Source organism: Xiphias gladius, chromosome 20 (genome assembly GCF_016859285.1).
Source record: "Xiphias gladius isolate SHS-SW01 ecotype Sanya breed wild chromosome 20, ASM1685928v1, whole genome shotgun sequence".
Classification (NCBI taxonomy): Eukaryota; Metazoa; Chordata; class Actinopteri; order Istiophoriformes; family Xiphiidae; genus Xiphias; species Xiphias gladius.
The window spans coordinates 23025746-23036389 of NC_053419.1; the positions used below are offsets into that span (position 1 = coordinate 23025746).

The 10644-nt window shown below is 43.7% G+C and overlaps 1 protein-coding gene across 3 annotated transcripts in view; it reads left to right on the forward strand.

The window, feature by feature from the left end:
• Window positions 1–9041, forward strand: part of pi4kaa (phosphatidylinositol 4-kinase, catalytic, alpha a) — a 29200-nt gene extending 20159 nt beyond the window's left edge. For all 3 annotated transcript variants that reach the window (XM_040157195.1, XM_040157196.1, XM_040157197.1), the window contains exons 44-54: window positions 988–1117; window positions 1214–1284; window positions 2599–2671; window positions 2791–2971; window positions 3058–3162; window positions 3634–3759; window positions 4523–4643; window positions 4770–4929; window positions 5192–5281; window positions 6307–6390; window positions 6542–9041. In XM_040157195.1, the coding sequence (XP_040013129.1) occupies window positions 988–1117; window positions 1214–1284; window positions 2599–2671; window positions 2791–2971; window positions 3058–3162; window positions 3634–3759; window positions 4523–4643; window positions 4770–4929; window positions 5192–5281; window positions 6307–6390; window positions 6542–6593 (1193 nt within the window). In that variant the 3' untranslated portion in view covers window positions 6594–9041. The remainder of the gene's footprint in view (window positions 1–987; window positions 1118–1213; window positions 1285–2598; window positions 2672–2790; window positions 2972–3057; window positions 3163–3633; window positions 3760–4522; window positions 4644–4769; window positions 4930–5191; window positions 5282–6306; window positions 6391–6541) is intronic.
• The last annotated feature ends 1603 nt before the right edge of the window (window positions 9042–10644 follow it).

Genomic DNA, 10644 nt, shown 5'->3' on the forward strand with positions numbered 1-10644 from the left:
AGTAGTGGTTTCTTCCATTCACTTTCCATGCTAAAATGGCAACTTGCAGTGCAACTGTGTTCCAAAGGCTTTTGATCAAAAGGTGATTTGTGATCGAAGTTCAAAACCTATAATGAAAACTATGCAGGCTATTCAACATGCAGCTTAATCAGACATGCAGGTCTGTATCCCCAAATCTGAATGCAGCGTGGCATTCAACAGAGTAAGCAAGGAATGCATAAACATACAAGCTTCCAAAGCCACAGGACAAAATTGCTGCATGCAGTGTGTTTTTTTTCCTTTTCAGTTGAAACTAGTAAAAATCCCAGCTCGGCGTACTGTAAAGATCATTACACACTCCCCGGCGTCTTAAAACTGGGAGAGGATACACAAAATAACAGTTCTGTATGGCTGGCATTGTATATTTTCCACCTCAAAGATTAGTTTTAGTTTTTCCACTTAATCAAATAAATAAGAAAGAATAACGCCCTTTTAGAATTAAAATGGTTGACTTGAAATAGTTTCATTGCTTCTAAACAGTTCTGTGTCTAAGATCAAACTTCGTTTATGGTGAGAAGGGTGATCATCACGGGATGATCATGGGAAAGCTTCAACCCTTAGTAGAACACCAAGTGCATTAAATCTCCTCAGTTATTCCCAGTACCGCTCAGGTTAATTCATCTTACCTGTCGTGTAGGACAAACCCTGTCTCTGGGAATAGTGTTACATTTACAGATGACTAACTTGACGGTCATTTGATTTGTTGTTACTGAAATCCAAGACAGCAGGTTGATGCATGAATTAAAAAATTCATGCATCCCTTGTGTCACTGATCTGGCTAATTTGTTATGATGTTTTTTCCTCCTTGCATTATATATCTGTCTATTCTGTGATATCCGTTCCTATTAATATGTAATTAGATTGTCCTGCTTAATGGGAAAAGCCTTGTAAGGGCTAATTAAACATTATTAAGTGGATGTAATCACACTCATTAATGTGTCTGTGTAGCTGACATCGGGGAGCTGTTGGAGCAGATGGTCGAGGAGATCATAGGTTCTCTGTCGGGTCCGGCCAAGGACTTCTACCAGAGAGAGTTTGACTTCTTCAACAAGATCACCAACGTGTCCGCCATTATCAAGTAAATTCATTGGCTTAGACTTTACAAATCGTTGGCATCACTCTGAAGGACGGGTTTTGCTGTAATGTAAACCCTGCTGTATTTTTATTTTTTCAGGCCAGTTCCAAAGGGAGAGGAGAGAAAAAGAGCCTGTCTCAAAGCCCTGTCCGATATCAAAGTCCAACCAGGTAACACACTGTTCCATAGTAGGTCAGGATAGATGATTTTTTTTTTTTTTTAAAGCAAACAGTAATTGAGCTGCAGAGAAAACATGAGGTTTTTCTGGTCTTCAATTTAACATTTTTACATAATACAACATTCAAAAGTCCAAACTTGTTTTTTTATTACAAGTCTGTTTTAAAATGGGAAGAAAAGCAAAGAAACAAACAAAAAAAAAAACTAAAGACCACCATGTCTGTGTGAACAAAAAAGGCAACGGTGCTACAATTTTGTCTTACATTCTGTTAACTAATATCCCAAACCCTCTCTAATTTGCATCTTTAAAGGTGCTATATGTAAGTTTTTGCTATGGCTACATAGCCAACGTTAGCAGTAGCAGCTGTTTGCTTACCAGTCTGGAAGAAGCGTTGTGAGTTCAGCATCAAACTTCATCCCTTTACCCACCAGGAGCTGCCTCCGGCGGTGGAAAGCAAAGCCAGTGTCAACTCTTGTTTTGCTTCTATTTCTATCAGTTCTTTTCTTCTACTGAAGTCAGCATGCTAACTAGCTAGCCCCGGCCCGTCCCGTCCCGTCTCGTAACACCACTTTGCGATAGTGAGTCACTGTAACGTCCAGTCTGCCCTCAGACCAACATGACAGGCTGAAGAAGTAGCGCCCCCTAGAGGACGTATTCGAACCTCCTGTCTCGCAAACGCATCGACAGCTGAAGCTCTTGGCAAGCGACCAACACCACCACCCGCTAACGGGAAGAAACCTCGTTCAGCAGCAGAGAGAAATTACATATAGCCCCTTTTTAATTGGAAAATTATCCCAAATCTGGCCAGTTTTGCTTGGGACAGTATGGACCCTGGCTGTTTTTCAAGTTTTGTAAAACGAGCCTGGCTGCTACTATAAAACCTGTTACCGACAGCCCAAACTCTGCTTTAGTAAACCTTGGTGGCTGGATGCATATATCTCCAAACAGACACATTTGTGGGGAACCTGAGAGAGACCCAACACTGCCCTGTAGCTGTAAATATTATATCGAGATCAAGGATAACTTGTATTCCACTTTCCAACTACTTATCCCATGTAAAAGATATTTTCCCAATATAGCTTGACAAGTTACACCATATGGAAGAGTGGTTCCGTTTGTATTGTAACATTCCCAAAACTTTGTGTAGCTATGCTGTGTTTTGTAATTTTCTGTCTTCTGTCTTTTTTTTTTAACTATATTCTCCCGTGAAAAAACACGAGTTATTGAAGTTTTAATATGTGAACAACTTCTGATATGAAACTGAAAATGCAGCCGACTGTCGTCTGTTTCTCTTGGTGTTTTCTAGGCTGCTACCTGCCAAGCAACCCTGAAGCTATAGTGCTGGACATTGACTACAAATCTGGAACACCCATGCAGAGGTAATGACAGGTTTTAACATTCATGCCCCATGGTGGGTTGTTGTCGGTGAATGGGGCAGCTACTTCTCGGGACCACGTGCCCTCTGTCTCACGGGAGTTTGTGTTTTCTGATGTCACAGTGCTGCCAAGGCGCCCTATCTGGCCAAGTTTAAGGTGAAACGCTGTGGGGTGAGCGAATTGGAGAGGGAGGGTCTCCGCTGCCCCTCAGACTCCCTGGAAGACGGAGAGGAGAATCCAGACGGATCACGCAGGGTTTGCTGGCAGGCCGCCATCTTTAAAGTGGGAGATGACTGCAGACAGGTACCCCACTTTTCTCTGCCTCACATTTACTGGCACTGGTTAGGGCTGGAGACTCTGACCCCCCTGTGTTTCTCTCCTCTCTCTAGGACATGCTCGCTCTGCAGATCATTGGGCTTTTTAAGAATATCTTTCAGCTGGTGGGCCTGGATCTGTTTGTCTTCCCGTACAGAGTGGTGGCTACCGCACCAGGGGTAAGACTTCATATCCCATTACTCCCTGCGAATCCAGAATTCCCTAATCTGTGCCTCTTTTAACCAGTGAAGTTAAATTCTCTCACAGCCCGGATCTAGTTTCTCTAATTTCTTACCAGTTCCGTTGTTGAGATATATGAACAAGCCAACACTTAAGCACACAGCTTTACATCAGGGCGTCCAAAATGCCAAAGACTACCTCTGCAATACAGAGGACGGTCACAGTGGACAGTTTGGGTGTGAATCAAAAAACTTCCTAAAAAGTGGTCTCAATAAGTGGTTTGAAACCTGACTGATCGCTCACGTGGTTTGTCTGTTTACTCCATGTCGCTGTATCCCCATTTCCGAACAGTTACTCTGGTAAATGCATCATAACTGAGAGGCCTTTGACAATGAGGCTGAAAAAGCTACATTTAGTTTTCATGATCAGGTTTTTTTGCTAACAGATCTTTTTTTTTTTTTTTTCCTCAGTGTGGCGTGATTGAGTGCATTCCAGACTGTAAGTCCCGAGACCAACTTGGCAGACAGACGGATTTTGGGATGTACGATTACTTCCGTAACCAGTACGGCGATGAATCCACCCTCGCCTTCCAGAAGGTGCAGAGGTTTTAACCTGTGGCTGTCACCCTTTTATTCACCCTTAATCATTGTTTTTTTTTAAATTTCAAAGGGAGTGTCCACTGTCAACCCTGTCTTAGACAGTTCTCTTGTATGGTCCGAGATCAGTGCAAGGATGGATTGTGAAGTTAGGGGGGAGAGTGTGTCATTGGGCTACAAGGAGTATTAGTAAAAATGTGTTGAAACAGAAACACAGGATAAAACACAAAGCACATGAAAACATCATACGATTACAGAATAGAAGTGAGTGATAAAAACAGAGTTCACGGGCTCAAATAACTTTTAAAAAAAATAAAATTATAAATCATAAAATATTCAGAATTTAGATGCTCATTTCATTTCCTCTCAGAGTTTAGTAGAGAGATGAGAGAGGAAAGAGTTTTTTATATCTGATGGTTTAGAATAATGGGTCTGGAAAAAGCAGAGCAGAAGGCACGAGATGAAAGCTGCTCTCACATTTAATGGACTTTTGCTTGTTTGATCTAAAGAACAGAACATTTTCTGCTGCCTGTCAGTGTTCATGCTGCAGACATTTACCCCTCCACTTAATGCGTTTTTCTGTTCGACAGAGAGAGACGCATTCCACCAAAACTGATTCAATAAACCATCTATTAAACAGTGTCGGCGTGTGTGTAAGATTTCTAAGACCCCCCTGACTATTAACCCCCTTGTTGTCTTTGATGTCGTGTGAACCAACACAAGCAGAATGTCAGCCAATCCTGACCTCTTCCCCTTTCTACAGGCCCGGTATAATTTCATCCGCAGCATGGCCGCCTACAGCCTCCTGCTGTTCCTGCTGCAGATCAAGGACAGGCACAACGGCAACATCATGCTGGACAGCAAGGGCCACCTCATCCACATAGGTACAGTATGGTGTACAGATTCTTTCCATCTTATTTCACCGGATACATTTATCCGCCCTGTCCGTTGTGTTTGGCTCGTGACCGCTGCAGCTGAGCCTACGTGATCGTTTGCCTTGTTTCCTCCAGACTTCGGCTTCATGTTTGAGAGCTCCCCCGGTGGGAACCTGGGCTGGGAGCCAGACATCAAACTGACCGATGAGATGGTGATGATCATGGGAGGAAAGATCGAGGCCACTCCTTTCAAATGGTTCATGGAGATGTGTGTCAGAGGATATCTGGCTGTACGGTAAGAAGTTGCACAAAACAAAGGTGGTTTGTAAGTTGTTTTTTTTATTTTAGGAACAAAAAGGGCTGTCCGTGCTTTTTTAAGATTTCTGCCGTGGGCTTTGTGGTGGAGTAAAGAGTTGGAATGTGTCGAGTTTTGAGGATTGAAGTCAAAGGAAACAGACTATATATAGTCTTGTATATTGTAGTTTAGCTTTTTTGCTCTGTGTCACTTTCTTGGTCACTCACTTTTGTTGACATTTGCTTCTCCTCCGGACGCACAGACCCTACATGGATGCAGTGGTTTCTCTAGTGACCCTCATGCTGGACACTGGCCTACCATGCTTCAGAGGACAAACCATTAAACTCCTCAAGTAAGTCCAACAGCGAGGGTGTGTGTGTGTGTGTGTGTGTGTGTGTGTGTGTGTGTGTGTGTGTGTGTGTGTGTGTGTGTGTGTGTGTGTGTGTGTGTGTGTGTGTGTGTGTGTGTGTGTAAAATCTTGGGCGACACATGGCATTTTTCATCTTAATTTGAACAGTCGTAAAATAACAGACGGAAAATGGGCAGAGATATGACATGACGTGCAACAAGGGGCCCCGGTTGGAATTGAACTGGGGGTCTTGCGGTTATACAGTAGGCACCTTAACCATTCAGTTAATGGGGCCCCCCTATTTGTGTGTAACCTCTGGAGTGAGTCTTCTCTGGTTCTTCTCAGATTTTGACACTGCACTTGTTCTCTATAGTTAAACGTAAAAAACTTGCACCCAATATTATAGGTCAACTCTAAAGTCTTGTTTTATTTGTGGGAAATAAAGTGTTTTTCAAGATTTTTATATTAGCAACGGATGGGACAGCTATCTGTGATGTGACGTAACACCAAACTCGGCCACTCCATTCAGTTCGCAAGAACATTTTAACATCTTTCAGCTCATTGGTTTTGGTTTTGCAGACCCGAGCTTAAATGTTTGAGTCTTATCAACCTCGTTTCCAGCTGCAGATGTTTTTCACCAAAAAGCTCTAAAATTCCTGTGTACGCTACCTGCCCAGCACCAAACGGGAGAGCGACGAAAGTCAGAGACCAGCTGTTGAACGTTGTGGAGCGTTTGGCAGCTAAAGAGCCAGGTCTTTTTCTAAGGGGTTGCAGCCAGAGATTAAAGGAGAGCAAATATTGAACTTGCATTCATCAGGTGGCCCAGAAACATGACTCCAGATAAACGGTAATCTCGGTCCATCTTGTGCTCTGCTGCACGTGTAAATAAGCGAATGTTTGCTAAAACGATCGCCAGAAAAAAACTCGTATGTGAGTGCGTTTACAGCTTGGTCTGCTGCCCCCAAAGTGGCCGGAAAGTCAGCGAATGCAGCTTTAAATATCAGTGTGTATCTTTTTATTTTGACCAGAGGACGGTTCAATCCGCACATGAGCGAGAAAGAAGCAGCGGCGTTCATCATCAAAGTCATCCAAAGCTGTTTCCTCAGTAGCAGGTGAGAGAGAGACTGGGCCCCACCTGATCTAATCTCACATGACATTAACATCGTGCAAAACTCTTAACACGGTTATGAGCTGCAACGTTGTCGCAGCGCACACAGACCCGGGGTTCTCGCTAACAGATTTTCACTAACTTGTTTCCAACAGGAGCAAAACGTACGACATGCTGCAGTATTACCAGAACCAAATTCCTTACTGAGGATCTTCCACTGGACCTGTGCTGTACGTCCAACACAAAGGTCTCTACACAAGCAAAGCAGACCTCCTCTTGGTTGATTTTTGTTTTTGTTTTTGTTTTAAACCGACACGGCGGTGGATCCGCCGTACAGATGGCCCAGGCTGATCTGTAGAAACACCACTCTGCTCACTCTGCTCCTGTGAGACAGACAATAATGTGGCACTTTGATCCGTATTCTCCAATTTTACCGTCAGTTGTCAGATTTTCTAATGTACATCTGAGTTTTAAAGTAGTTCTTCACTTAACTTGAGAGTAAAGGACAATGTATGACTTTAACCAAAAGAGGTATTTGAATCACCCTTTAAGTGTTTTCTTCTTGATGCTGTTCTTTGTTACTCAGCAAACATTAACTAAACTATCACACTAGAGGAAGATGGCCATAACAGCAGCCATATTTATAGTGTTTGTCAAAGCAGCCGTTATAATCGTTGTTATCCTTTTGTGATTATGCTGTTATCCACTTTTATGCACTTTACAGATCACAGTATTTCATTGGCGTCACCTGCCTGTGATCAAGAAACAGAGATTAAAAACAATGTGCAGTTTAATCAACCGATAGATTTCAATTGATTTTAGTAGAACACAAGCCAGTGTTATCAAGTAGATCGAAAATCAGTGCAGGAATCAATCAGCATTTAATCGAACAGTGGTCTTTAGAAATGTAAGTTTATTTAGAGAATTAAAGGTAATTATGCTGTAGTTATTTACTGTGGAATATTTACTGTAGGGTCACATCAAGATCACAGGTGTTTTTCAGTGATTTACGTGGAACTTGTAGAATTATATGCGAAGAACATATATATATATCAGAATATTTTGTAAACTTTTAACTGTGCTACTTTGATGCTTATCCTCAAAGTCAGTCGTTTTAAAGCCTCCTCATCTCAGCTTGTAGGTGAAATCTGTTATATGGAGGCAGTTTGCCACGACAGGAACTTAGCGACCCATGACGTGAACTTTTAAGACCCAGCAAGGCCTCGATGCTGCAGGTCCTGCCTTGTGTTTCCGCTCTGTTTGGTGGCCGAGCGGAGTTGCGTAGTTAGCGCTAGTAGCGGCTAATGTAACCTGGAGCCTGCAGCAGAGACGGGGGGGGGCTACATAGGTCTGGTCAGCTCACTCCCTTCAAACGCCACACCTCCATTTTGTTTTTGTTTTTTTAACCTTTCAAACTTGAACCTTTCACTCAGGTGACATCACTTAAGGACATTTATCGGACTTCACACAGCTCCCTCTGCAGACACTGAAGGCCTAATACAACTTTTTAAAACCTTTTTAATTAATCTTTAAATGAATCTTTTAATCCAGCTGGACATTCTGGATCAATTTTCACTGTCTCACTGGTCCCCCCCATGCTGTTTTAATGCAGATCTTTTTTTCGCTCTGAAATAACACTAAAATCGGCAGAGCTCCCCCTTTAATCATCGCCGCGTTGCAAGCGGGCATTAGCGTTCCTTCCCTCGCGAGTCCCTGGAACTTTAGGCTTTAGTATCACCTCCTGCAGCAGTGCTGCCATTTAGCTCCGGAGCAGGGAACAGTGGAAATAAAAAGCAGAACCTGTGACGACGGTCGCAAGTCAAGTTACGGGTCGTTAAGTTCCCGTGGCGGGAAAAGGCCGGGAGGAAGGAGTTGACGCGGCACACGTGGTAGAGCGGGAGCTCTCTGGCTGCTCTACGCCACAGCCCGCACGTCTCAGATAGAAACCGAGACACACAGTATTTTTGTCCCCCGTCAGAACACAGGTGCTCCTCATGTATGCAAACCCTTCACCGTCTTGCAAACATCCCTCTCTGAGTGTGTGTGTGTTACATCAAACCTGTTGGGTTTGGATTTTATTGGATGACCTCGCTGTTACCGATGCAGATGATGATTATACCTAAAAAAAAAAAAAAAAAAAAAAAGCCATTTCTCCTACCCCTTGGTAGAATCACAACTGTAGTAATACTTGACAAAAAACCCCCAAACTTTATGCAATATATTCATGTATATTGATACTGTATCTATGTGCTAAACTGCTATAATGCCTTCCATCCCAGTGTCTGATGTTGCAGCTACGACATACGACATCGTTTCAAGTACGTGGTCTAATGGCTTGTAAAGAGACTTGATGAGGCTGTTGTTGCTGTGATTAATTCTCGACGAAGCCGTTTTTAAGCCTAGTTGATTTTATTGAGTTGCTGTCATTTTAAATATGTCAGTCATCCCTTATGTCCCCTGTATCAGTGAACCAGAAGTGTTGGTTGGGACACACACACACACACACACACACTGTACGAGTCTGTGTGGTTTTTGTTTGTATATTCTCAGTTTGTGGCGACATCATTGCCAGTTCAGTTGAAGATCACGTCTGTTATTCTGACCATGTGTGAAAACTGCTGATTTCCAGATTAAATGTGTGTACGTTTCATCCGTTTCCGGCTACTGGTGTGTTTTACTTTTTATGTTTTCTTTCTGTCTTTTCTTTCTTTTTTTTATTGATTGCAGGAAAAACGGCAGAGCAATGGAAAAACGTTAGCAGCCGTAGGCTTTGTTTTCCAGAAAAGAAAAAGGGCGATAAAAGACAAAAAAGAGACAAAAAACATTATTCATATATAAGGGCTGAGTAACAAATCTATTTTTTGAAAATTAGTACATAATAAAAAGAATAAATAATTTGGCAGAAAACAGCAAATATCATTTTATGTTTAAAATGTGGTAAGAAAGTAGTAAAATACTCCTTTCTTCCTGCTTTTGTCAACCAAGCAGGGCAGCCATTAAAGACAGAGGATTTACGACGGGGACACAAAGGACAAGATGGGGGTGGGAACCACACTTTGAGTTGTTCGCACTGGACGCCCCCAAGTCTTTCGTCCTCGATTTGTCCTTGGTTTTATTTGGATTGTGAATATTTGAACAAGGGGCTATGCTGTTTGTGGCCGAACCAGACCGAGGGTGGACTTTTCACGCTCAGAGCCTTTTCAAGGTTTGAACTACGTGTTGCTTAAATTTGTAACATAGAAAATAAAAAACATTTCATAACTTTAAATAAATAGTCACAACGTGAGCAGGGAACTGAACGGTGTTCAAACTTGAAAATACATTCGCGTACATTTTCCTGATTTGATCGTGTGCATTCATCTATGGCTGACGATGCCGCTGCGCTGCTGGGTGAACTCCACCCCACGAGGCTGACACTCGTACGCCCCCCGCCCCCGAATCCTCGTGTGCTCCACCTTACCACGCTGCTTGCACGCAAAGGGCCTGAGCCCGAGCTGGAGCCTTCTCAGGGGAACGGCCCGGTCAGCCAGTGGGTCCGCGTTCTGCTACTTGAGCTGCATCAGCTCTCGCTTCCTCTTTCGCGGACTGTGTCCCGATCGTCAGCCTTCATGAAACTTCTCTCCTCTGTATCCTCAACTTTGACTCTCAACTGTGGAGCATTGCGGGACTGTACCTGAGCAATAAGCTGCTCTGAGCTTGGGAACCCTTTCGCACAGGGGTAGATGCAGCTGTTGTTTTTTGTTTTTTTTCCTTTCCGTTCAGCTCCTCATCATCTTCTGACCAAATCTTCCGCTCCAACCACAGCTTGGCCCTCCGCCCTCCACTCCGCTTGGACCAGCTCTCCACCTTTCAATTCCTGTCTCTTTGCTCGCATGCTCTAAGTCTGTCCTACCTCCGTGGACCCCGAGCGGTGGTTGACTGGTTAAGGAAGAGGTGGTTGAAGCTGGCGAGTTACTGGACCTGCGGGGGTTTGAGTTTCCTGTGGCAGAGAGCTGCGGAGTCTGACAGTTGCAGCTCCCATCGTTGACACACGGTGCGAGGCAGGCGGCTGGCCCGCGAAGATCAAGTGGAAAAAGGGGGGACAGAGAACTTGTACGTGGGATAAACCTCCAGAAACTCTGATGTGGAGTACGGGTGTCCTGCTGGGTCCTGGAGTGCCTGCTCCGGCTCGGACACGGTTTTGCCTCATTTTGCCTTGTACGAATGTAGACTCATTACAGTGCAATCTGTGCATCTGTCATACTCTAAGTGCAGAGCG